The sequence below is a fragment of the Vanessa tameamea genome, chromosome 15 (genome assembly GCF_037043105.1).
Source record: "Vanessa tameamea isolate UH-Manoa-2023 chromosome 15, ilVanTame1 primary haplotype, whole genome shotgun sequence".
Classification (NCBI taxonomy): Eukaryota; Metazoa; Arthropoda; class Insecta; order Lepidoptera; family Nymphalidae; genus Vanessa; species Vanessa tameamea.
This window is the reverse complement of record NC_087323.1, coordinates 400,330-427,119: the sequence shown is the minus strand read 5'-3', so window position 1 is coordinate 427,119 and position 26,790 is coordinate 400,330. Positions and strand designations below refer to the sequence as shown.

The following is a 26,790-nucleotide window of genomic DNA, read 5'->3' as shown; positions in this document are numbered from 1 at the left end:
ACAGCCTCAATGGCCCTAATAAAATACATTTAGGTGAGAAAGCCAATTTCACTTAATTTTAAAATATTAAATAAATATTAACCATTAATTTCATCTCCAATGCATCAACTTTGGGAACCAAGATGTTATATCCTTTGTGCCTGTAGTGAAACTGGCAAACCCTTCGAACCGGAACACGACAACTAAGTTATTTCAAAAATGAACATCTAACAGGGTGTAACCGAGGCTTGGAATTTGAGGAAAAATCAATAAAACACGCCGGGGCAGGGCGAAACTGCGGATAACCGCAGTATCGTAATACTTTTACTATCTACAACGACGTAAACGATGCAATTATTCATTTAGCTGGTTGAAATAATAAAACACTTCGTCTTTGGCTAATCTCTTATCGAGTTGTTCGACTGCGATATCAGCGCATCGACCGCTGCTCAGCGCCGAATCGATGCGTTCGACGCATGCGCAGTCCGGTAGCATCTCCGCTCAATACGCGGGAGGCTACGCGCCACCCCCTATTGCATCGCCCGAGGTAAACGACTCGCCAACGTTATGATAGGTCTAGAACCATACATATTCGACCAAATGTGATCTTGAGGCGTAAGATTAACTCTTAAATCTATTCGGTCAATGTCATATCCCTGTGATGTTTATATTTCGTCACACTTAAAACTTGCTTATATCGACTTCAAATAAACCGTAATACTTAAGTTAATCATTTCATTTGTCTACGATGCCGTTCGTCTCTTATAGAACAAATAACATTCGTTATCTTTGTAATATTTTTACGTGTTCTAATTAAAGACAATTCTGCGAACAATCTATCAAATACACATGTATTATCAGAGCGTGTTATCGATTGTATTTTGACGTAATGCCTGTTGCTGTGCAAGCTTTTCAAATAAACCATCGTGTTTCGTTCATCCGTTTTCAAAATACATTGTACGAGAAACATATATTACATAATTGGATTTTTCAAGTTAATAAATATTGAATATTTCGTAAAAAATCATTCATGTTTATTGCAATGTGAATATATTGCAACGTCATGAATTACTTTATCTTCAAACGTACTGAAGCTGGGGACCAATACCTAATGGTACCATCGCAATCGCATAGAAAGATAAATAATCGTTGCCATTTAACTCAACGATAGAGTTGCGGTTCGCTCGAAGTTGAATCGAAATAGAAGCAGCCTATCAGACCTCATCGTACACTTCATATCACCAAGCTTTAAAGAATAATCACATATTAAAATCAGATCAAAATATTTTTTACTCATGTAGGCTAAGTTAAATGTAAAGCCACCACCGGTTCGGAAAGTAGATTCTACCGGGAAAAACCGGAAAAAAACTCTGTAGCTACTCTTATCCATCACTTTAATTACAGAGATTTATTTAAAACATATATCAATTTTATACCTATTGGTTTGTACGGTTTGCAGATCATGAGGTCCATGTCGTTGATTCGAATTCCGAGTCGAACCAATAAATGTATTTCTACATAATGTGTCTCTGTTAGGAAATTTTTAGTAACTACATTTATATAGTAGTTACATTTCCTTGCTATGTAAAGCAGTTGCTCCTCTGTTTATTCTCTCCCCGATCGTGGCGCTTGCCTTCCTATCGAACTATAAGTGTGAGGGAGAAGGGAGAAAGTGCACCTTTGTTTGCGCGAACACTTGTGCAAGGGAACATCTACTACGTAGTTAGCTAGTGTTCGCTGATAATGGCCTCCGTGGCTCTACGGCTGGAATCTCTGGAAAGTCATAATCGTGCACTAAAATGATGTTTTAGCAAATTTTAAAACCTTCATTCAAGTTTGTTTGTACGTTTTTAACTGTAATGATTATTACATCAAATACAATCTGCGTTAGTTAATAATTCTTACTTGAAATCGTAGATCAATAAATCAAATTCAAAATATACTTTATTCAAGTATGTTCATGAAAGCACTATTGAATCGTCGTGTCTGTCTTGAATAAAATGTAAAGTTACACCGGTTCGGAAAGTAGATTCTAACGAGAAGAACCGGCTAGGAACTCGGTAGTTTTCACCATTTTAATAGCAGAGTATGTCAGTAAATGACTATTATTATTTTTTTATATGCTGCTTAGAAATACATGAATACTAAGTCCACGATTTTTAATCTTTCGTATCAAAATGTATCTTCGTTTCGATTAATATAATAAGACTTTTACTTCTTAATATTCATGTTTACATTTGTATACGGTTTACACGTATCTCTTAGACTCTTTCGGCAATTCTCGGAATCGTGACGTCACTCATCGCTGTTCCCTCCTATGCCATTCTTAATGTAACTTGTTTTGAGATCTTCACACATCTGTAATGGTGAGTGCATTTCAAGGCTAAACCGACTAGTCACAGTTAAATAGTTATTTTAATGTTTTAGGTAATTTTAGTCGACATTCATATATTAATATTTAGCTTTTATTGCAGTACGGTAAATATACTGATATCAAAATACTTAAATTTAATTGAAAAAATATATTATTAATTTAAAATAGAGACCTAATGAATCAGAAGATACTGGATTACATAGCTATTGGTATAAGTAAGGTAAATAAACATTGACACGTGTTGGGGAGTGGACCCAAGCATGCGCCCTGCGGTGCTCCCATCGATCCGGCGGACCCAAAGCGTCTATAGCTACTGGAGACAGCTCTGGCACCGTTGGAACAAAAGAAACCTAGTTAGACAGATAATCAAGACGGAAAGGTAGCTCATGCGTGTATTCGTTTCACTTTATTTAGCAAAATCCTTATACTAATTTCTAATTAAATCTGCTGGAAAATTATTACATCATTTGCAAAGCTGATAAAAATATTTTAAGACTTGTTGTTGCCCGCTACTTCGCTCATGTTTTATGTGTTGGCTGTCAAGTGCTAGGCATAAAAATGAACCCTGTCTCCTACGTTGAAGTTCAAGCTTGCTTCGTACCAAATTTCGTGAAATTCAGAAAGACCAACAGACAAACAGACAGAGTTACTTTCACGTTTATAATATTAGTATAGATTACAAAAAATTGCGTTAGGAACCACAACCAATTAAATTCTGTAATAACTACAAAATAAAGTTGATACTGTCCAGAAAATAAAAACACGCTGGAAGGATAATGTTACAGTAAGTTATTTATGTTAGAGTAGCGTTACGTAAGAGTTCATTACTAAATTCTACAGATCGCCAGCTCACGAAAATCAATACCCCAACTGGTAGGGCGTATCGCCCGTGTAACGCTCACTCCACACCAACATATGTATATGTATATATATATATATATTGTTCATACAATAATACTCTTTCACCGTTACTCGTAACTTGAAATAACATTTCAAAATATCTTCAGGAACTTCCATTTCAGAATGCATTGTTACGACTAAAGTATTATTATTAATGCTGCCACTGATTCTACATTACGAGTCAGTTTCGAATTTTTTGAAAAATTAATAAGCATTATATTATGTTTTTTTAAACTTTCCCGTTAGACAAAGCGCGGGTCATACTTACAATTCTGATACATTAATGTTATCTTCTTAAGACTAAATAAAACTAAGCACTGCAGTTGAATATTCATAGAGTCACATTACAAATAAATGCATCGTCTATATAATAATATTTTGATTTTATTTACTACTAATGTAAGTATTAACGTCGGTGATCCGGTTGTGTGTCTGTGCCCTCTTAGTAGATGTAAATAAACATAGCTGGCACGTGCTGCTTCTTCAAACGACAGACAAGCTCCGCGCAAGCGTACTACCGCAGTGGTTCATTGCACCGATAACTGTTGTGATTTAGCTTTACTAAATGTGAACTAAAAAAAATACCAATAAGTGCTCTGTGTGATGTTACATCTGTTTCATTTCGTATTAATTCTATTGTGATCTAAAAATGACAAAATCTTTTTTCAATTACCATTAATATTTTAAATTAGACTCTTAGAGAACATGGCGATGAAAATGAAGATCCAATAACACAATGCTTTAGAATTCTCACATATATTTCTGTATCAGTGTCTATGGGCAAAGATTATATAAAATACAGATATATAATCAGTCCATTTGCTTACACTTCAATTTTTTTTAGTTGATTTATGAAAAGTGTCTAAGTGGTCCAAAAGTAATCCCATATCCCATATTTGTGTGCTTTGTCTTCGGTAGTTATTGAACCATATTTTAAAGTACTTTTTTCATCTAATGAACCCATTTACATAATCGTGGTCTGCTACACAAAATATTTATTCATTTCTTTAACACACGTTGACATTATATTATTTAGTTACAATTCATATTAAGTTTTAAATGATCAGATATCGCATAGCGTGGTCAATATTGACTTTTTATCAATTCTGACTTTAAATATTTTGAGATGTTTACTGAATATCTATCTACGTTATTTCGCCATGCAAACTGTAGTTATATTTATGACTAGAATGTTTAGCAATTCAGTACATTAAATAACCCGAAGAAGTCCGGGACTATGTGCGGAAGACGAAATTCCGGGAGCTTTGGCGCATCAAGACAGAGGACTATATCCAACAGTGAATAGCGGATGGCTAATGATTATGACATTAAATCATTTCAATATTATATAATATATTTTTTACATACATAGCAAAATAATCAATGTTTCCTTGAATTAATTAGGTAAATTATTCAGGCACTCGAGTTCATCTGCTCCTTTTAAAGTTCTACATACAAGCGAATTCGCAATCAGCTAATCAGATTCAACTGAGAGTTTTATTTCATCACAAACAGAAAGGTAACCAAATTTAACTAAAAGTTAATTAGTTCAATTCACTTTTAGTTAAATTGTAAAAGTGGCTTGGTTTTTAAATCAGACATGATAATATTAAGTTAGACTTTTTTTTAATTTTATCAAATAACCGATGATATAATACTGTAATTAAAACGTTATGTTACTTTTAAATCTATAACTATAGGTACTATAAGTTTGTTTAGCAAAAGACTTTCATTTTCACAAATTATTTTGTTCTTGATAATACCAATAATGTCAGAATTATGACAAATTTTCTAATTTTAATACTGATTCAACGAAAAAAACTTTGGTTAGAGTATACGTGTTAATATTGCAAATATTAATTGAGATCGTCTGTTTGGCCGTTTTTACCTTAACGTTTTCGATACCACCGTAGTCTTCATTATACCTGACCGCATAACTGTTTTTCCCGATCTTACGCATACAAAAAGCGATGAGACTTCATTATTATTAAAACACAACATAAATGAGCGGCAACATGATGGTAAATGCGACGTTGCCGCACTGCACGCTCGGCTGACTCGTCACGTGACGTCACGTCTCAAGATGGCCGCCACGCCGTTCGCGTTACCCCGCTCCCGTCTTCCAGCCGGATCCGATCGTACTGCTTGACTTCAATAATAATAATAATTTAAAACCCAGCCGCCTTAAAGGAAACCGAGTGAGAATAGATTGAAATTTAATGCATCGAGCACGTCGGCTGTACGCTTAGCACTAATTGTTATTCTACAACGGCAGCTGTTTACTTTCGTTGAATAATATCGGTTATCTTAGCGGACTCTATGATTTAGCGATTGAATTATTATTATAATTATTTATTCTTTTGCGCTGGAAGACTAATTAAATTTGTATTTGTTAACTTTCAAGTTCTTAATATTTCCTTTGTCTTTTGTTTCTATTTTTATAAAGTACCTAACTGTTGATGTATGAATCACTTTTGTTAGTAAATTAATGTATGATGTACATACCTGCTCATGCTTATGCTGACTAACGTAACATCTTTATCTATTTCCGATTTGATTACAATGTAAACGTCAGTTTGTGTCGGGTTATTAATAAAAATATGAAATCATGATTCCAATAATTATTTGAATTATGATATTAACTATAAAATGTAACCCAGTAATGTTACTCCATTTGCTGGTTTGTTGTGCATGCACCGGGTTCGTTATCGCGCGATAAGTACGGTAGGGTTTGGAGGGGTAGGGTATGGGGGCAAGAGGGGCGCATCCGCGTCGGGCTAACGGCTCGTCCTCGGCGCGTCGCGGTGCGCGCGCTGACGTCACCGCTCGATAATGGCCGCCGCCGCCCGACCCCCCGCGTACGCCGCACCCGTCGCTGCTCAGCTCAGTCTTTCTCCGACCCGCTAACGAAGCGAGTGCCTCAACGTCGAAAAGCTAACGCGTTACATGTGATTTTAGTGTTCCCGTGTACCATGGTGACAGTGTTTTTCGTTACGAGTAATATAAATCTGTGACAATTTTTAAGGGAAGTGACGACAACCGATCTCTCGCACACCGTATTTTATCCGGCGGCGAGATGTCGGTGATGCAGAAGCGCCAGCACTGCTACTTATGTGACTTGCCCCGCATGCCGTGGGCGATGTTACATGAATTCTCCGAAGCGGTATGTCGAGGGTGTGTCAATTATGAAGGTGCAGATCGGATAGAAGTTGTTTTGGATACGGCGAGACAATTAAAGCGCGCCCACGGCTTTCAAGAGGGACGTGGTCCCTCGCATGCCAAGGGTGCTCACCGGGCGCCATTAGAAGCACATCAGAATGGAGCTGAAACAACAGCTCGTGGTCAACCTGCTCCACCAGCTCACCACGCACCGTCTACTGGATTTACATTACATCATTCGAGACCTGCTACAAATGCAGGTCTTTTAGCAGAATACGGTGGTCGAAGGGAAGAACACGAAGGCAGGCGGCTAGCGCATTTACCGCTGGCTCACCTCCCAACACACGGTGGAGCTCGACTAGCTCCTGGTCTAACTTTAAAAAGGCCCATTGAAGATGATGACCACCAAAGTCACCACGAACCTACAAAAAGGCTCTTAGAAGAGCATTCTCGGCCACCACTAACTCGTGGTGACTCCTTGCCTGCGGTTTCATTGGCTGCTCCTTTTGCACCAGACCGCGTTTTCAAGCAAGAAAAACACCCAATGCGGACACCTTCATTTGATGCATCTTCGTTCAAAACGAATGGTAAGTTTCAATTTATATCTGTGTATTTGTTATGGTTTTTAAAGAATTCTGCTATTGCAAGTATGTTACAAAAGTCGTTATTACAAATGTAATGTTGTTGCATATTATCGATGACATTTTAATTTGTCATATCCATTGTATTTATGTAGTAATTATTTAAATATTTGAAACGAAGTAATGATGAATTATGAAAAATCCGTGGTTACTTTTCTCAGAATTATTATAAAATTTGCCTCGTGAAGCGAAAACGTAAATGAAATTTGTCACAATAATTTCAAACAAAAAAACTGGCCTTCTACAAGTATCTTTGTTCGCAAAATCGTAAGATATATATTCTTAAATATAAATATAGGTAACGATTTTTATTGGGCATAGTATTATGTTAATATTATTTTTTCTAGCGTTTTTCTGTACATGCAAAACTTGTGTCTGATGTAATATAGTAAAATTTCTAATGTTTATCAATAATAGTAGACGTGAACAATATTTAAATAGCTATTTAAGTCACGCTTCGCGCGATAAGAACGGTGATAGTTATGTGTACGTGTTCCGTGGAGCGATGCTGGGTGTTTTGCGCAAGCGTTCGCCAAGGGATTCATATCTAGGTAGGTGCATTAACTCGGTCCATAAATACAAAACCGGTCCGACTGGTTGAGCGTTCTCGAAAGCGAGCCCGCGCTCGCGGCCTCTCGCACACAACCGCACTACGTTCAAACACCCACGTAATGTAAACGCGGCACCGTGCCGTGAATGCATGCACGACAGCGTTCGGTGCGGCAACGTCGCGTGACGACATTTTCGCTCGCGTACGTATGTAGGTAGGCCGTCGAGCGAAAAAATATAGCGCCTGCCTACGCTTGGCAGAGTCGCTCGACCACATTCCGTTGGCGTGTGTGTAAGGAGCGCGGCGCGCCACGAGCCGGCAGCCAAAAAGGTCACCGTGCGTGACGTCACCACCGCCATATGGGCCGCGCCTGCTGTACTGCCCTCAGTCCGACCATCACTCACGCCCTTTCGCACGTTACTCTAATAAATTATCTGTTTACGTTCCATTTCATTGTGACATTTGAAGCGATGTGTTTCGTTCGCAGTAACATGTCTATGCAAAACACCAATTGCCAATACGTGCTATTACAGTTACCACTTTTTCAAATCTGGTATTGTAAAAATGGTAGATAGTAATATAATGTAGCAAAAAGGTTAGTTTGGTTTTAGTTTGTCTTGTTTGATAGATTTCTGTTAAATTTTGCGACATATCAATATTTACACAAAAGGTTAGAATTAGTAAGGCTAGGATGAGCAGAATAGGCATTAGCCTTTGTGGGTATACATTATAAACGTCATATCTACAATTTTATGAAGTTTTACAATTGCTTTTCTCTTGCCTAAACTGCAGTCCTTTTGACAATGTAAAAAATGTATTCGAATATATAATATACGAAGTAATTATTACTCTAGTGGGAAATGCACACGTATGGAAATCTCACCGGGAATGCGACGTTTGGCAACGCCGCGCTTGCGATACGAGTGCTGCACATTCGAGTGTGCAACTCGCAAGACACATATATTACTTACCTACCCGTCTACCGGCTCGGTTGGCCCAAAAAATCCAGCGCTACACTGTGACCAAGCAATGACACATCGGCGCATGCTACGTAAGCGCGTAATAACACACAGCTATTTATAAGACCGTATGTGCGTGTGTGTACGTGTGTTTACTATCCGCCGGACCACCGCAAACGATGTGTCATCCAACATTGAATGTGAGGTTATTCGGACAAATTGAAATGATGTCGTTTGAGCGCGACAACGTATCGAAAGTGGCGCTGTATACATATTATTGATACACGCTCCATGCCAAGAATTATTCAAATGTTGCCAAAATAAACGAACAGAATGACGTTTTAATACAAATGATTAAAGAACGTTTTCGCTCTGTTACCGACAGATTTTTTACATATATAACAGTAAGCATGATGCAATACGTCGAGTTGATTTGATAAATGCTTGTAATTGTAACAAAATACGTATTATGTGTTATTTTCCTTGACATAGCCGTTTGTTAGTTGATATAATGATGTTATCTCATATTTCTGGAACTTTAATAACGACTTTTGTAATATCCGATGCAAATGAATCTTGAGTGTTATCTAATTAAAAGATTTCTTGACATTTTCGAATGACAAACACTATATGGAATCGGATTTCTTTTAGGATATGCTAACAGCGCACCAATTACAAATGGCTCTGCGGGATCCCCACTTGGACGTACTGCTGGCTCCCCACCAGTAACAGGAGCGGGAGCTGGTCCTTCCCCGATGGCTGCTCTCATGTCTGTTACGGACACGCTCCCTCCAGGCTCACCGCGTTCAGCTGGAGGATCACCTCCCCAGCCGCCGCCACAGCGATCTGCTAGCCGCTCGAGCCAACACTCGCCCAATTCATCAGGTAAGACATCATGTGTGAAAAATAATGTAATATAACAAAACAAGTCATGAGAGAGGAAATCTTAGATATCTAACAACAAAATGTCATAAAAGCTAAAAGAGAATAAACCTCGGAACAGAAAATGTTTTTAAATTCAGAAAAACCTTAAATCGGTTCTTAATCGTTTGTTACGGCTATCGTTTTGCCATGACATGGGTCGGACTCGGGCGGGCGTCCGATGGCCACGCCGGCCGAACTCGGCGAGGCGCCCGACGACCGCTCGCACTCAAGCTACAGTCTGCTGACAAAAGCGATACTATAATATTCAAACTTTACCTCTATGACTAGTCGAAAATGTTAATATAAATTGGCAGACGGTAGCTAAATATTGTCCTCCGGTCCGGCAGGGTCGAACGGCGGGCGGCGGTCGTCGGGCTCGCGACATGTGTCGTCGACGACCTCGGTATCGTCCACGGAAGCTGGAGAAGGCGCCGAGGCCGCTGCGCCCGCTTCCGCGCCGCTGCTGAAGTGCACGCTCTGCCAGGAGCGCCTCGAAGACACGCACTTCGTACAGTGTCCCAGCCAACCCCACCATAAATTCTGCTTCCCCTGCTCCCGGGATTCTATCAAGCGACAGCAAGGATCTGAGGTGAGTCTGACTTTCCAAGTCGAAATTTTTCGTTTGTTACGCGTTCTATACATTCGTTGGAACTGCTTCCTTATTATCGAATGAAAGCTTATAAAAACTCTCGTTTCCAGGTATACTGTCCCAGTGGAGAGAAATGTCCCTTGGCAAATTCGACAGTCCCTTGGGCCTTCATGCAAGGCGAAATCGCCACGATCCTCGGCGAAGAGTTCAAGCCGAAGAAGGAGCGTGAGACCTAGGGCCGCGCTATGCAGCCCCGACTGTATCTCTTGTCCCTCCCGCTGTGAGCAGTGAGCACACGGGAGGCGGTGCCCGCCCGGCAGCTCGGGCGGGCGCGTGGCCCCGGCGGACCGATCACTTGTATATACTTGTAAATATGTAGCAGCCCCGGTCGGCGGGTATGGACCGTATTCAGCGTAGTGGAGTCGTCGTCGCGGACGCGTTTGGGATGGGTAGCGTTAAGTGTTTCGTTACGCTATGAGACATGCAATATTCTGAATATAGTACATATCCGTTTTCGAAGATTTTATGATTATTATCCTGATACTTTGGAGAACGTCGTTTTCACGAGGGCGAAACGTTTTTCTGAAGTCATTCTCGACGGGCGTGAGCGGCCCTTACGGACCGCGCTTATGTTAATCGGTGGGATTTCTTCGGATGCCATTTTCTTAGTTACCTTTAGGTTCCGAACCATAGTTGACTTGGCATTTATTTATATTGTGATTCTATACACTATACGAGTATTATGCTATATATGATCATGACATATTTTGTGTAGTCGAATACTGACTGTAAAAATGTAGTTTCTCGGATATTCGAAGCGCACCGCGCTCTGTACAGATATATTAGCTCGATGCATATTTGTATTTATTACATTCAGCGCATGAAAAATAGTCTTTATGTTATATTACGAAGCGATTTAATCAGAGTGGCTCGAGTTCCGTTACTGTGTTTCATTCGGCGAAAAGATTCGGCCTGGAAGTGACTGTTTCTTTTGTCGTTGCTATGAGATTGGGAATCATTCGAAATTGTAGTTATTTATCGTTTAGCTCCTCGGAGCTCTCGTTTGGGTTGTTTCGTAAAGATAAGTTACGTGAGTGGAGCGGGCCGCGGGCAGTATGGCGGGATCGCTCGTACCTAGTCATTTTGTGAAATGTCAAATTGTCACCCGCGAGCACGCGGCCGTTATAGGAACTCTTAAAACTCGCTGCTATATTTGTATAAAGTGAAGTAATTATCATTATATTATTATTATATATGTCATAATGTTATACAGTTCGTAGTTGTCAATTTCGAAGGCTATCAGACGACGGCCGGCTGGCTTTGAATTTTGCTTTCGCATTCTATGTTGGCATCGGTTCTGGGTTTATGAAGCCTCGCGACCGACGCGACCGACGCGACCGACGCGTCACTGAGCCTGGTCTTGGATTTTCTCGTTTCTCTTTATCTGTAGTGTCGTATTTGTTGACGAGACGCCTCGTGTCTTTAAATACTGCGTATTTCAGAACATACAATCAAATTGATATGTCCATTATTTATTTTAGTGTTTCTTGTACATATACGTACGTTGTATATACTTTTGTCTACTTGTAAATATTTAAGATAACGTTATGGTACGGCCGCTGCGCTGTCCGGTCAGTATTATTAAGTACCCTCAAAATTGTAGTTATTTATAAACATCACATTATTACGTGCTACGTGCTGAATATTATTCTATTGATATGTAAACATGTCCGTTATCACCGTACGGATCTGTGTGTTTATGTATTTACTGTTGTTTTGTATATTTCTATCAGATTCATATCGCATGCATTTTTCTCGGGTGCCCGCGTACCTCTTGCTGTGTTTAAGAAGATACATAATATTTAATCTTTCTTTTGTACTGTTTGATACGTTCTTTGATGTTCTTAATTATTGCTTTTGAAATTGTCATAACATGAATTAACACATATGCAATGGAGTTTTTTTTTTCAAAGTTTTCTGATAGATTTCGAAATTGATCGCGATCGAAGGATCTTGCCCGTAAACGGGCTTGTCGAAATAAAGTTCGCCAATAAATGGCCAATAATAAAGAATTGTAAGCACAAAGTGTGCGTCTTATTTTATTTGCCTTTGAAATGTTAAATGTAAGACGTGTAATTATAATAGTTGGTTTAGTTCACACCTAGTAGATGTTACTTTCTCTGAATAAGAATTATATGTTTTGATAATAAAATAAATGTTTAACGATAATGGAACCCTGTCAATGCAAGACTATACTAATACATTTTTAAATATTTCAATAGACTTGCATTTAACATCTCAAGGAATAATAGTCCGCCTTTATGAATAGGCTTGTTTGTAGACGGTGAACAATCACCAGAAAATAATATGAGACTTGTATCTTTCTTACTGTAAGCAGCAAATGAAATGCTTCGATTAAGACGTTAATGTACATGTTGGTGAAATACAATTGATGTGATTTTGTAAAATTGAACTTTTATTTATGAGACCATACCAGCTCACGAACCTGTCCTTCGGTCATAATTTATGACGCGGATAAAAAAAAAAAACTAGCAGCGCCTTGGCATTGTAACTAATTACTTTTATAATGCAAATGGGCTTTAAAAAGACTACTTTTTATCCCTTCCTTATATTTTCTTTTGAATTAAAATACTAGATTATTTTATTTATTATTACAGCTCCACCTATCTCATATCGTAAGAGTAAATCACTTTTACCGATGGTGGCCTAGAAGAGATCGCTATATTGCGATAAGGTCGCCAAAATTGTATGCTGCTTTTATTTAGGCTGTATCCATGTTTTGTATTTTTTTTCTCTGTGGTGTACAATAACATAAGTAAAGTAGCAGGATCTAACTACTGTCGCGCCGTTTCTTTACAATTGTCTTAAATGTCTGATGAAATAGCCAGACGGCGACTATAGGCGGTAGCTATTTGAACTGCCTGTTATTTATTTATTTTCGGGGAACATACAGCATAGTATGAAACAAAAATTTAATACTAAATAAAGTCTCACATAAGCCAACAACGTTTCCACCACGAACATGGAGTGAACTTAATAAGAACAAGTAATTGACAGATAATTAAAGCATATAAAATAAGATATTTCAAAAATTAGTGTCTCTACTTTAATAAATCTTGCGACAAAGGCTGTTTTGTTAGTATTTTTATTTTATTGGATCCATACGGGTGATATGGACTTCTCCAGATCTAGGAAAAGCTTTTCCCCCCAGCTATTATTTTGTTTTCTTTTCTTTATATACATACATTAATTATACAAAAAACTGGATAGTTTTGACGCATGCTCCATGTCCACATACGCATATTTTGGAATAACTACTACACTACTAATAGACATAAATTCAGTAAAAACTGGATTTCAGTGATAGTTCGACGCAGAGTCTTGTTGATTTTGGAAATAGTTTCACCCATACCCATTATTTAAAAAAGAATGGATTGCAAGATAAGCTAGGTTTAACTAACTTAACGTGTGATTTTCTTTTTGTTTACACTGTTACGTTAGATAGCTAGAAATTATGTAGCTTTGCCTTCTTTGTATTTGTAATTCATTAAATTATTGATTCTTTTTGATCTCACAAGGAAATCGGAAGCAGCAAGGTAATTTTTCTTTTAAAACAACGAACATTACTTCAATCGACTTCATTAGTGTAACTTCATATAGATACGTTGTAACGTTGACATTATTAGTTTATACGAAATAAATATTCTCGACTGAATTGATTACATATTATACACAATATTATTGAAAACATATTTATATGTCATTCTTGTTCTTGCTTATATTACTTTAAAAAATCGTCATCTTAGAACAACTTACTTAATTTACAAACAACAACTCTGACTTATTTATCAAGTAAAAAAATTATACTAGAAGAAACACTAGATAGACACATAGATAGACTTAAAATAAACGAGTACATTCCTTGTCCACAGAACGCAGCGGGACAGAGAGGATGCCGGAGCCGCTATGTTTGACCAACAGATGAGACCCGAAGAAACTCGTTATCCAGTCGATCGATATTTGGTAAGCAAAAATAAACATACGACTTTCTATAAATATTATGTAATTAAACTTACTCATGACTTCAATTTTTATTTTCAGGTTGAGAGCAGCAAAAAACTTGATATGATTAACATTATAGGTGATGATATTTGGAACTCCGAGCCAGCGTTAAAGCCCGAAGATGAAATTATTTTAAGAAAGTTGCATGACATGCTTCAATCGACCGCGGACGACTTAAAGCTGCTTTCGGGAGAATTCTCGAAATATCATGGATTAGATGTTCAAAAGAAAACATTGCCAACGCCTTTAGACGAAGAATTTAATCAAAAAGTTCATATTGAAGAAGTTGTAAATGCTAAATTTCACGGACACAACATAGGTGAAACTAGATCTACACCAAATAGAATGCATAAGGATGTTGTCGATGGAATTTTACAATCTATAGGGAGTCAGCGTAACACTAAGCAGTTTGTTCACCACGGTGTTCAAGTTAATGAAGTGCCAATACTTAAAAAGTCATCTTTAAAAAAAAAGTTGGGCGTATCGCGCACCAATGTAGTTCAAATTAACGAAAACCTCTCTAAACCAATAAATTCACCTGATTCTTCCATAAATACTAAAAACAAAAATATGAATTCCTATACTGAAATTGCCTATAAAACCGATGAGTGTAAATCGTTATCAGTCAAAAACCCGTTACAAATACAAAAAATGCCAAGTATCAATATAAGAAGTGAATTAAAAGAACAGAAAGTTTTACAACTTGATATAAATCCCGAAAGTAAAGATATGTGTGAAAATAATTTTACTAAACACAATGCTTTAGTTATCGAAATGAAGCATGAGGATACACCTAAACCAGTTTCTAAAAAGAAATTTACATTTGATCATATTCAGCTCAATGCAGCAAACGATAAGCCAATAACACGGAAAATCTCTAAAATGTCGGCTTACGAAAGTTGTGAATCAGCAAACAACAATAGTTCTGAATCGCAGGATAATTTGAGAAAGCAGAAAATAAAAAGCACGACAACATTAAGGGCAACTCAACGTGCAAATCTTCCTACTGGCCACAAATATAGAAAGAATATTGTGAGTACAAAAGATACAAAGCGTGACGGTAAAGTTAGTGTTGATGAATGGCAGAAACGGTTAAAAACCGTTTACGGTGAAACATCAAAATTAAAAAAATCAGGGATAAAAGTAACAAAAGTTTCCCCCAAATTGTCTAACAAACAAAAAAACACTTCTAAACATAAAATAACACCAAATTCCTCAAATAATACTGAGTATATACCCTATTCGAAATTAACATTAGGAGGAGTCAATGTAAGCGACATTGAGAGAGAAATTTCTAGTATACCTCGTAGAGGTGATATAGTTTTGAGTCCTATTTTGTATAAAATATTAAGCAGCCGAGAAAATTCATTTCACAAGGATACTCCTAGAAAAAATAAAAGCCCAAAAATCCTTACGACATCTGATGAAAATTTATTGCAAGACGTTCTGAATATTGAAAAAGAAATAATTCGGACCTCTACAGTGAAAAATAGTAACAATGATAATCAAATATCGGATAATGGACAAATTAATATAAATTATAGTTACAGAAAAGGCGATAGTTACGACGATGATTTCGAAGATGAAAAATCAGATGGCTCAAATAAAACACAAGTAAGCGATTTTGAATCATTAGGGAGTAAACCATCTAACAATTCTAAACAAGATAAAAATAACGAACCTACTGTCATACCGGAAAAAATGAATCAGGATGCTAATGTACACAATAAAACGAATACAAAGATATCAAATCTATCTTTTAAAAATACAGTTGATATATTTGAATTTATTCATTCAGTTGACACTCAAGACACAGGTACACAAAGTAATACATCAAATAAAAGAACAATTCAAGAGACTCAAACTTCTTCTAGTGATGATAAGCCTAATGTTCAACCGATTCATAATGATTTATGGCCTTCTTCAATCGATCCACGTGGAGAAGTTGAAAAAATGTTTAAACTAGAAAAAGAATTTATTAAAAAGTTAATCATTGACGAATACGGCGATTTATTGGAAAAAGAATTTAATAAACCTTCAACTTCAAAAAACATAGATAACAATAATAGTGATAGAAACTTGTCCTCCTTTCAAAAGAATACGCAAACGTCTCCGGCTCACGTTAAAAGTGTAATGACGTCCCCGACTAGAACTAAAACAAGGACAACTTCACCCTTTGCGTTATCTTTATCCGTTGACCAACAAACAAGTCCAATAGTTGTCGTATCTAATGATGAACAATTGAAAGTTGAGATAGAAAATGATGAGGATCTTGGCATATCTGTTAATTTGTCGTCACCTAGATTCAGTCTGCGGCTGCCTCAAACTTCTCGAGAGGTTATTTTTAAATCTGGTCTTTCCAATAAAAAAGAACAACCGAACAATGTACGAAAAAATATATCATGTAGTTCAAGTTCTGTTGATGGCGATTACTCTTCATCCGACATAAGCAGCTTAGGGGAAATTCATAAAATGTATAAAAGAAGACTCAGGAAAAGTAGAGTTCCATCGATTTCTGAAATTAGTTCTTCTTCACCTTCTATATCTAGAAACTCTAAATATAGTTCAGATTTTTCTGGCAACGTTAGGCCTTTAAAGAGCGAAGGTGAAGCTAGTATAGACAAGAAAAACAATAAAAGATCTAATAAACTAAGTAAAAGTGAAGGAGAAATGAGCTTTGGACAACTTTAGCTGTCATTCGCGCTTGTAATTTACTGTAGGCAACATCAGGAATATTGCATTTTCTTCAGGCCTTATATTGAATTATATTTTTGTAGCGAATTAAGTGTTGCCTGTAAATTTTTTTTATTCACCTAAAGTACAAATCGGTTATCGCATATTTACTTGTGATATTTTTAATTTTAAATAGGATTAAGAATACTTACGCAAAAATATATTTTAATATGCCATTTAGACATAATATATATAGATTTTAAGGATTTTTAAAATAAGAGACATAATAAAGAGTTTTTATTATTTATTTTTTTTATTTAACTACGTACTTATTTTAGATTAGGAAAGGTAGATATTTTACATGTTGCTTATTTATAGAAGAGTGGTTCTACTCATTTCGTTGGTGATATGTATCGGCGAAATTTATGAATTGGAAAAAAATAAAGCGATACTTTAATATGAGTAAATTATTGCTACCCTAATTTATTTTTTTCACCTTTAAACTACTTGTCTTAATTATGCAATTATCCTAACGTTGATTCTAAGGAAGAGGAAGAGTTTTCTTCAGCTACTTTGTCATGGTATTTTCAAGCGCGTGAAAAATTAACCGAGGCGTTTTGTACACCGTACATCGACTTATCACAGTACGGTCGAATAATAAAGGTGCAATGTTTATTTCCATTATTGAAAAATATCTCAGGATAAAAATCTCTATTTTATTGATAATATGTAATTTAAAGAAGAAGCCTTTATAGTATACAAAATTTCGTGTATATGCAACATCAGGAATATTGCATTTGTACTGTTGAGTAATTGTTGACTGTAGAGCGATGCCTTCGTCTGCAGATAATCCACGGCTTAGAATCAAATCGAAACATAAAAATGCATTGTCATCAAAAATGTAACTTATTAAATTTCAATTATATAGGATAAGAGGAAGTGATTCTAATTCACTTTGTGACATTTGACCTAAAGAAAGACAGGGAGTTCAAAAAATAATAATTTAACGGGCAGCTTGTTTATAAAACAGTATTGTATTGGACAAGGCAGTATGGTGTAATACACGTGTCTTGTCGAAGCGAAAAAAGTAATAATTTGACATTGACAGATCCAAGTCAATTTAAATACAATAATACGAAATTTACTATTAGAATTACGCTTTGTTGTTTTAAAGCTGACAGTAATTAGTAAGCATTTTTAAAGTAAACAACTCTAAATTAACTTTATTGTCCGTTGTTAGCTATATTATCAGGTCGTGTTGTTATTTAAATGTACGCAAAATTAATGTAATTTGATTTCTAAGTGGTCTCAACTTAATTATATTACGTTGAAGGACTGTAAAATAAATAATGAAGTCATTTATATTTATTTTGTTACTGAAGTTATCATTAGGAGAAATAACACCTCGCGCTAGCCCGGGATATGACTGCGAGTACTGCCAGCCAGAACAAATACACATTTCATTTGGATGTAAGTAACTTATTTAGTAAATAAACTTAATAGTTTTGTTATTAATAGTTATTAATATGTATATGCTATTAGTTTTTCTCCTACAAAATCTAATATCTCAGCACCATCATTAATTATATACATATACGAATAAGAAAAATTAAATATAATTTTTATTTGAAAGTTATTGTAACAGATCTGGTATTGGATGGATGGAAAGTCGACTGTTGCTAATAATAATTTAAATTTTTTGGTTTCTTATCGTGATGTTGATCTAAAATATTTAAAAAAACAGTGTGAAATAAAATTATATCTACAACAATTGTTTTATTAATAAAAGTTGTTTATTTAAAAAAGTCAGTTCTTACAGTTTTATTTTCGCATTATGTTCATATAGATGTTTTTAGTCACTTGATGATACACAAATACAAATGGCCGGATTACAGTATGATAACCTCAATATCAAGGAGCTATCATAATAAATGATGATAACATAATTATTTATATTTACTGAGTACCATTTTTAACAAAGAATTAAATGTATAGCATAACTCTATAATTTTGCTGAAAAATAATTAACTTTTTAAACTAAGCTTAATTTATTTGGTGTATAATCCTACCCAAAGCTACAACAATTTTAATATTGTTGTTAAAAATGACACTGTCCCTCGCTATTTGTGGGCAGTAATTGTAGGCTAGTATGATGTAGGTAATATTAAAAATATCTATCTTAATCAGGGTCAGTTGATTATAATTAATAAAAGGCTTGTATATTTATATAGAGATGTACATTGTAACAACTAAATAATTATTTAAAAATAATATGTTTTTTTAAGATTTAATGAGCATTATAAATACTGCACTTTATAATTATTTGATCGATAACTCAATACACTTGTTTATTAACCCACACACACACACACACAAAGCCAAATTCGTTGCAATAAATTCCAAGTAGCAAATTTAACAAAAAATAAAACAAGAAAAAAGTCAAAGACACAATGACATTTATAAATTTGTTGTCTTTAGACGAAATTAATAATGCTCCAAAAATCTTTTATCGACAGCAAAGTCCAATGACATAGTCGTAACATGGACGACATTTAATAATACTCACGAGTCCCGAGTGCAGTATGGGGAGGGCACAATGGACATGGAGGCAGTGGGCACCAGGACCCTGTTTACGGATGGCGGAAAGCAGCGTCGGAAGATGTGGATACATAGGACTCTTCTACCAGATCTGAAATATGATACCAGATATGGTAGGTACCGAAGAATTTCGTCATCAATTAACATTCTCGAGATAAAAAGCAATAGAAATAGTTTCTCTTTTTTTTCTTTTTGTCACGATTAGGGAAGGTTTTGAAAATTGAGCTTCCATATTACGACCTAAGTATTTTTTTTAAGCCAATACTCTGTTACTACTAATGCATCGTGTACATCGTTATAATATAATTTGTTATCTGTCGACTTAAAAAATATATTTCGCGAACAATATCAATATCAGTCTTGCCTGTGGCCTGTGCGTGAAGGATTATTGTAAGTATTCAATTGCAGTGTATCATGCGGGATCGGTGTTCGGCTGGTCGGAGCAGTTCTCGTTCAAGACCGTTCCGGCGGGCGAGGACTGGGTGGTGCGCGCCGCCATATACGGGGACATGGGCAATAAGAACGCACACGTAATATTATTTTTGAAGTAACTGTCACTAATTTTATTTGACTTTAAGCATCTTTTTTCTATCTTAGCCGACATTATAACTAAGAAATATGTATTTTTCCGTTCAATAAACGAAGTGCATTTAATTGCATTTATGAGGAATTATTTTTGGACTATTTCTTGACTTAATAGGGTAATTACGAATGAGACGTTAAATGTGAAATGTTATTTAATTATCAGTCTGGAATTTTCTTCTAAATTATAAAAGAAGATCTGCTAGCAGCAAAAACTGTTGAGTAAAAAATGTTGGTTCGATATAGAAATGAATATGTTCTAGTCGCTATCTTACCTCCAAGACGAGGCGCAACGTGGTCACTTCGACATGATCCTCCACGTGGGGGACTTCGCCTACGACATGGACACGGACGATGCGCTCGTGGGAGACGAGTTCATGCGGCAGATACAGCCCCTGGCGGCCATTCTGCCCTACATGACGTGCCCCGGGAACCACGAGGCCAAGTAGTGAGTGCAATGTTTTTATATCATTTCTTTGTCAGAACATTTAAAATTAACATTTATTTGATTAATAAAAATATCAGCGAGAGACAGAAAACGTGGGTGGGTTTTTTCTTATTTGCATCTCATTGCTCGTTCTTCCCCAAACTGTTGAATCTGAAGCAAAAGGATGTGATGAATTATGATTCTGTTCTCCACTAGAAAGACGGTTTTATTGAATAAAAAGAGGTTTCGTTATCAATTAGATTTTTTTTTTGTGATATAGGTAGGTGGACGAGCAAATAGGCCACCCGATGGTAAATGGTCACCACCGCCCATAGATAATGGCGCTGTAAGAAATAATAAACATTGTGCCACCAACCTTGAGAACTAAGATGTAATATCCCTTGTGTCTGTAGTTACACTGGGTACTGTTTGGCGGTAGAATATCTGATGAGTGGGTAGTACCAAATCAGATGGGCCCTACCACCAAGTGGTCCGAGATCTTTCAGCTTTAAGCTTAATTTTATTAATCTACTACTCCTTCATACCATAACCGTATCAGGAACCCACGTGACCGTTCCGTCGTATACCATAATTTTCAGCACATAGATAATCTCGCCGACAATAGGGTAGGGTACTTTCGGTAGTGAAAAATAAATTATGGAATTTGATAAAAATTAAAATATATGTAGAAATATACTTAAGTACTCTGATTTTGAGTCACAAAAGCACATTAGTATGAGTAATTTTTGGCCGTTGAATGAGTCCCGGTCGTACACACACAGACGTTGTTTTTACCAATATTACGTCACCGAAATGACTGACAGCGTTTTTGCGGGAATAATAAAGGTTTAAAATTTAGTTATATTTTATGACAAGAAAACGTATTTATTATGCCGAAATATATTTTTTGTGGCTTTTTATTAGGAAAATCAACATTTTGAAGCACTTTTTCAAGTATAGTAGAATACCCTATAGTTGACGTCGCCGTAGTCTCATACTTCTCAATAACGAGTAGCCTGTTTTCGTTTAATTTTCGAAAACATTTTTTTTCCAGTAACTTCAGTAACTACCGCAACCGGTTCTCCATGCCGGGCCCTTACGAGAGCATGTTCTACTCGTTCGACGTCGGCCCGATACATTTCATATCCATTTCCACCGAATTTTATTATTTCCTGGAATTCGGCTTTAAGATGGTTGCGAATCAGTTCCAATGGCTCCAGGAAGACCTCATGGAGGCCACGAAACCGGAGAACAGGTAGGAACTTAAATACTGACGTATCGTAAAAAAAGATTTGTTATATGTTTCTATAGAGACGCAAAAGCTTCAAGCAAAGAAGCAGGACACTAGATCCATAAGAATACCAGTCTCCGCTCGTGCGTATTCAGGGAGGGATGTCCTTTTCTGTAAGGGAACTTTTAGATCTTACGTTTGCTTCGAGGCCCAACCGTCCTCGGATCATAGCGTACGGCTGTCGGTTCTCTGTTCGCAGGGCCCGTCGCCCCTGGATAGTGCTGTTCGGCCACCGACCGATGTACTGCAGCAACTCCGACGACATCGACTGCAGCGTCGAATACACCAGGAAGGGGCTGCCATTTTTGGGCTTGTACGGTGAGTGGCCTTCCGATATCGCGAGTCCGCAACGCGACGGGAGTGTAGCCGAGCCCGCTGCGCAGGTGTGGAGCCGCTGCTGCGGCGCTTCGGCGTGGACGCGGCGCTGTGGGCGCACGAGCACAGCTACGAGCGCTCGTGGCCGCTGTACGACCTGCGCGTCTACAACGGCTCGCTGCGGGAGCCCTACCGCGACCCGCGGTGAGCGGCCCCTTCCTTCTTACCTCTCCTCGCCTCGGCTCGCCTCGGTTGAATAAAGAATCTTTTACATGTGTGGGTTACGCGGGGGTCGGTTTTACTCTCTCGGTTATTTCGGTGAGTTCACCGAGACGCTCGATCGAAACGATACTATTTTGGTGAGTTATGCGAGTCCCTATGTTTTTTTTATCAGTACCTTCCTGTAATTCGGTTATATGTAACGTCTATACCGCACTCGACTAATCTCACGTGATAATCAAACTGACCAGCTCTTAGTTTGAAGTGAAAAAATATTTATTTTTTCCTGCAATGCTGATTTGAAAATTTACCAGAGGGATTGATGCTTATTAATAAACATCATAGATCATACTATTTAATATTCGGCTAAGAAATTTAATGGATTATATCGCAGTCACACATTTGCAATTTGTAACCAGTCTGGTAATACTGGTCCAATTAAAAGACAAACTTAACCACAAGTCCGGCTGTAACCGCCGTGTCCGCAGCGCGCCCGTGCACGTCGTGACGGGCTCGGCGGGCTGCCAGGAGGACACGGACACGTTTACAAGTAAGCGACCATGTTTTTCAAGCTAGAGGTAGACGAATGTACTGCTAGAGAATTACTATTTATAATTTAGAATTGTAGGCAGACAGGCGCACGGGTCACCTGACGGTAAGTGGTCGCCGCCACCCAGACGTTTAGTAAAAAATAATACTATTAACCATACCTCACATCGGAACTATGATGTCATCTGTTTTGTTATGTTGTTTTTTGTTGTTTTTTTTTTAATATAATAATTTTAGAAATACTTTGGAGTTGTTAAGCATTAACAACGAACAGAGTATTTATTCTACTAAGAGGAAGAATTTAATCTCGTTACGTGACGTTTAAAAATGTCTGTGTCCGTCGAGTACTACGAGACTGCTCGTATAATAATATTTGGAATCTAATAATTATATCTGATTAAATATTTCGGAACTTTGGCCCCGTCTGTTCACTTCTCGTCCCCCGGACTCACTTCAAGACCTTATTACTGAGCTGAATGAATCGGTCGTATCTCAAGTAATCCGTCCGTGACGCCCCCCCGCAGGCCCCCCGCCCGCGTGGTCGGCGTTCCGCTGCAGCGACTACGGGTACACGCGCCTGCACGCACACAACCGCACGCATCTGCACTTCGAGCAGGTGACACCCCCACCCCAACACCCCCCAGGATTTGCATTATCATCAACTCCTCACTGTCTCCTCGAAAGGAGAGGAGTAATCTTTTAGTATTTACCAGCTATATCTGAGTGTGAAATACATAAAGATTCAACGATTCGTTTCAGGTGGACGTCGACCTCAAAGGTCAAGTGATCGACTCTTTCTGGATAGTCAAGGACCATCACCGGCCCTACGACCTATCGTAGAGGGGCCTAATATTGAATCTCTCTGATCTGGCCGCCCCCCAGTCACATGCGATAATAGAATAGAAGGAAAATTATAAAACAATAAGCACTAGGATGTACTGGGACCCTATATAGACCTGTGTAGAGATTTCGTTCGATTGGTGATAAACATAATCAAAATAAATAATCATGTATTTACTTCATTATTTTTCCAGAAATATAACTATTTGGAAAAAACCGTTTTTTATTTCACGTTGTATTATTAATAAGTTGAAATGATATTCGGGTCACGTGTGTCTGCCCCGCGGGCAGCTCGCCTCGTCACCGCGACGCCCACAGGACGCCCCCCCCCCATGTGTTTTCTATACATTATCTATTATTTTAATAATATAGTTATTTATTTATATTTATTTGTTGGTTTTCTTTCAGTGACCATCTATTTCGATGTTTCACATCTACTGAGCGTCTCGTGACGGGTATATTTTTCTCAACCGTGTTAAATATTTTATTACATTACAAGTTTTAAAAATGACGACTTCGATAGAGCCCCGTGTGTTCCCCGTGTAGCCCCATGTATATTCGCCTATGCGAACACCTCTCAGTATGTGTAACTAAGTGAGCCGCTCACGGTGAGGGACGGTGCGCAGAGCGCCGACGTATTCTCCTCTCTCTTCTTCGTGTGGGAGCGGATCTCCTTCACTGTCGCCAGGGTTGCTGTTGAGGACCTCAGATCCTCTCATCTGAGATTCATTACTCGAGGGGCTAGTGTTGACTTCGTCTAAGGTAGTTGCCGAAATGTAGGTTTTCATGACCTACAACCTTATAAACTAGTTACTAGATCAAAAGGTCACAAGTTAGGAGTTGTTACGTAGATCGTCATCAGGTTTTCTAATATTTTATTAAAAAAAATAAATCAGTTTTTTTTTAAATTAAATCAGCAACTGTAAACTTGACATCAGTTGGTTTATTTAACTGTTTATTTATTTAATATTGACTAACGAACTTGATTGATAATAGTTTAGTCACGTGTACCCGCGGTGCGGAACTGGTTGGGTATAAAAGAACATTAGACGTGACGAATCCTCCAGTAATAACATACCCAGGGATTTGCATCCGACGAATAATTTTTTTATCAAGGAAATCACTTTGCAGAAAATACAACGGTGGGCGTAAAAATGTCTGTCTTTATCATAACTGCATATGCATTTTGACATAGAATTCACATATAAAGAAATACGCCATACAAATGGAATGCAAACAAATGATGATGACTTCGTCACGTATACAGCTTCCCATTAGTGAACGTAGAGGGCGTTGCAGGGCGCCGGTGCACGTGGTGACGGGCTCGGCCGGCTGCCGCGAGGGACGGGACCACTTCAGGCGTGAGTCGAACTTGATGAGACATTATTTGCAACTCACACTACTCTGAATAGGACTGCTGACTGTCTGTTCTACTAATAGAGATATAATACCTATTACTTATAATTTTTTAAAGAACAAGAGGATTTAGGCTCGGTTTCCATCAGAGGACACTTATTATTCTGTAAAACAGCATTGTAAATCTGTTTATTTGAAAAGAGCAATTATACGAGTTTCTTGCCGTTTCTTCTCGCTGGGGGCTGCTTTCCGAAACGGTGCTAATGTTGTTGACGCTTCAAAAATGCTTCATTGTAAAGTTCACTTGAATAAAATATTTAGAGTATGATTTTTTTCCGTTTTGAATGATTTGTAACACAATAGACTTAGCATAGCATATTGTTTATGGGATAGAGTTGTGTATAATATATAAATAGGTAATGTGTCTATAAAGGGACTAGGGCTTCTAACCATAAAATACTTTGTTGAAGATAAAACAGTCGAAGAAAAAAAAAACTTTCACCGGTTCCTCTCAGATCGGGATATTTCTTTCCGAACCGGTGATAATTATTTAACAATCAATAAACAATCCGAGTAGTTCTTCTACATTGAAATAAATATTTAAAAAAACGTTCGCAGGTGAACCGTTCGAATGGTCGGCGTTCCGGTCGCAGGACTACGGGTACACGAGGTTCAAGGCGTACAACAAAACACACATCAACATCGAGCAAGTCAGTACTACCATTACCGTAATATCCATAAGGGCCCTGCGCACACACGGGGCACGTGCCCAGAGGCCCCGCTTGTCAAGGGGCCCCGAAAGGCGTATACTGTATTTATTTGTAACGTTACACACATATTATCTATATCTTATTAAAAAACTACGACAATAATCAGTTACTTTGAAATCAAAGCTTAGACATTGATAAATAATTATAGATATATCTTGTAATTTTAGTTACCAGATTAGACTAATTAATAGTATCTCAGAGAAAGTAATTTTAAAAGATAATTTTACTTATCTTTAGTAAAATATCATGAAATTGCAAATTAATATATTTTTCGGTTGATATTAATCATTAAGTTTGGTCTTTTTTCAGGTGTCAGTGGATCTTGGCGGACAAGTCATTGACGAATTTTGGCTTGTTAAAAACATCACAAGAATTTTTTAAATATAGTAACTTAAATTTATTTTTTAAATGTAGTGTGTTATAAAACTAGTAACATTAAGATATTTTTAATCATAGTTAAATTTTCATCTTTCGCCTAATGGCAATTTTTATTTTTATCCTTAGTTACTTTATTTTATTGTTGCGTTACCGTCTGTGTTGTTACATGTTTAATATACAGTGTAAGCCACATATTATATAGCATCTTAATTCTCAAGGTCGACAATGTGTGCACACAAAATCCCTTTGCATTGTAAAAAAAATACCTTCAAAGGTAGGTAAATTGTCACTGGAACTTTTGAAATATGCCATTTTAATAATAATAAAATAGAATTTTAATTAGTAATCGAATTAAATATGATAAATCTAAAATGTATTGTTGTTATATGTACAATTATTTATAATTATTGTTATCTTTACCGTTAACAGTTCTATATATTTTGTATGATATACCTAATTTATAATAATTTCTTCATGTACCTACATACCTCGAGTAACCCACCGCTGAATTTATTTGGTATTTTTATTCCTAATTTCAATATTGTTATAATTTTGTTGCAATAGAAGCTTATTTAAAAAATAATTCAACTCTTTCCTTGAGATGAAACATCACAATAAAATGTTTACAAAGAAA

At 37.1% G+C, this 26,790-nt stretch overlaps 2 protein-coding genes across 4 annotated transcripts; both read left to right on the top strand.

The window, feature by feature from the left end:
- Positions 1–6,128: 6,128 nt before the first annotated feature.
- Positions 6,129–17,134, top strand: LOC113396548 (interferon regulatory factor 2-binding protein 1). Of its 2 annotated transcripts, XM_026634529.2 has the most exons (4): positions 6,129–6,999; positions 9,214–9,447; positions 9,834–10,075; positions 10,186–12,543. In XM_026634529.2, the coding sequence occupies exons 1-4, from the start codon at positions 6,330–6,332 to the stop codon at positions 10,309–10,311; spliced, it is 1,272 nt and encodes a 423-aa protein (XP_026490314.1). In that variant the 5' UTR covers positions 6,129–6,329; the 3' UTR covers positions 10,312–12,543. The 2 variants fall into 2 exon arrangements, with proteins under 2 accessions (XP_026490314.1, XP_026490313.2); XM_026634528.2 differs by lacking the exons at positions 6,129–6,999; positions 9,834–10,075; positions 10,186–12,543 and adding exons at positions 14,029–14,119; positions 14,198–17,134.
- Positions 17,135–17,945: 811 nt separating this feature from the next.
- On the top strand, positions 17,946–26,790 carry LOC113396552 (acid phosphatase type 7). Of its 2 annotated transcripts, none has more exons than XM_026634536.2 (10): positions 17,946–18,301; positions 19,348–19,542; positions 19,838–19,959; positions 20,275–20,459; positions 21,493–21,693; positions 21,929–22,047; positions 22,113–22,248; positions 24,952–25,013; positions 25,627–25,718; positions 26,088–26,790. In XM_026634536.2, the coding sequence occupies exons 1-10, from the start codon at positions 18,181–18,183 to the stop codon at positions 26,157–26,159; spliced, it is 1,305 nt and encodes a 434-aa protein (XP_026490321.1). In that variant the 5' UTR covers positions 17,946–18,180; the 3' UTR covers positions 26,160–26,790. The 2 variants fall into 2 exon arrangements, with proteins under 2 accessions (XP_026490321.1, XP_026490320.1); XM_026634535.2 differs by lacking the exons at positions 24,952–25,013; positions 25,627–25,718; positions 26,088–26,790 and adding exons at positions 22,752–22,813; positions 23,337–23,428; positions 23,572–23,694 and having other exon boundaries at positions 17,949–18,301.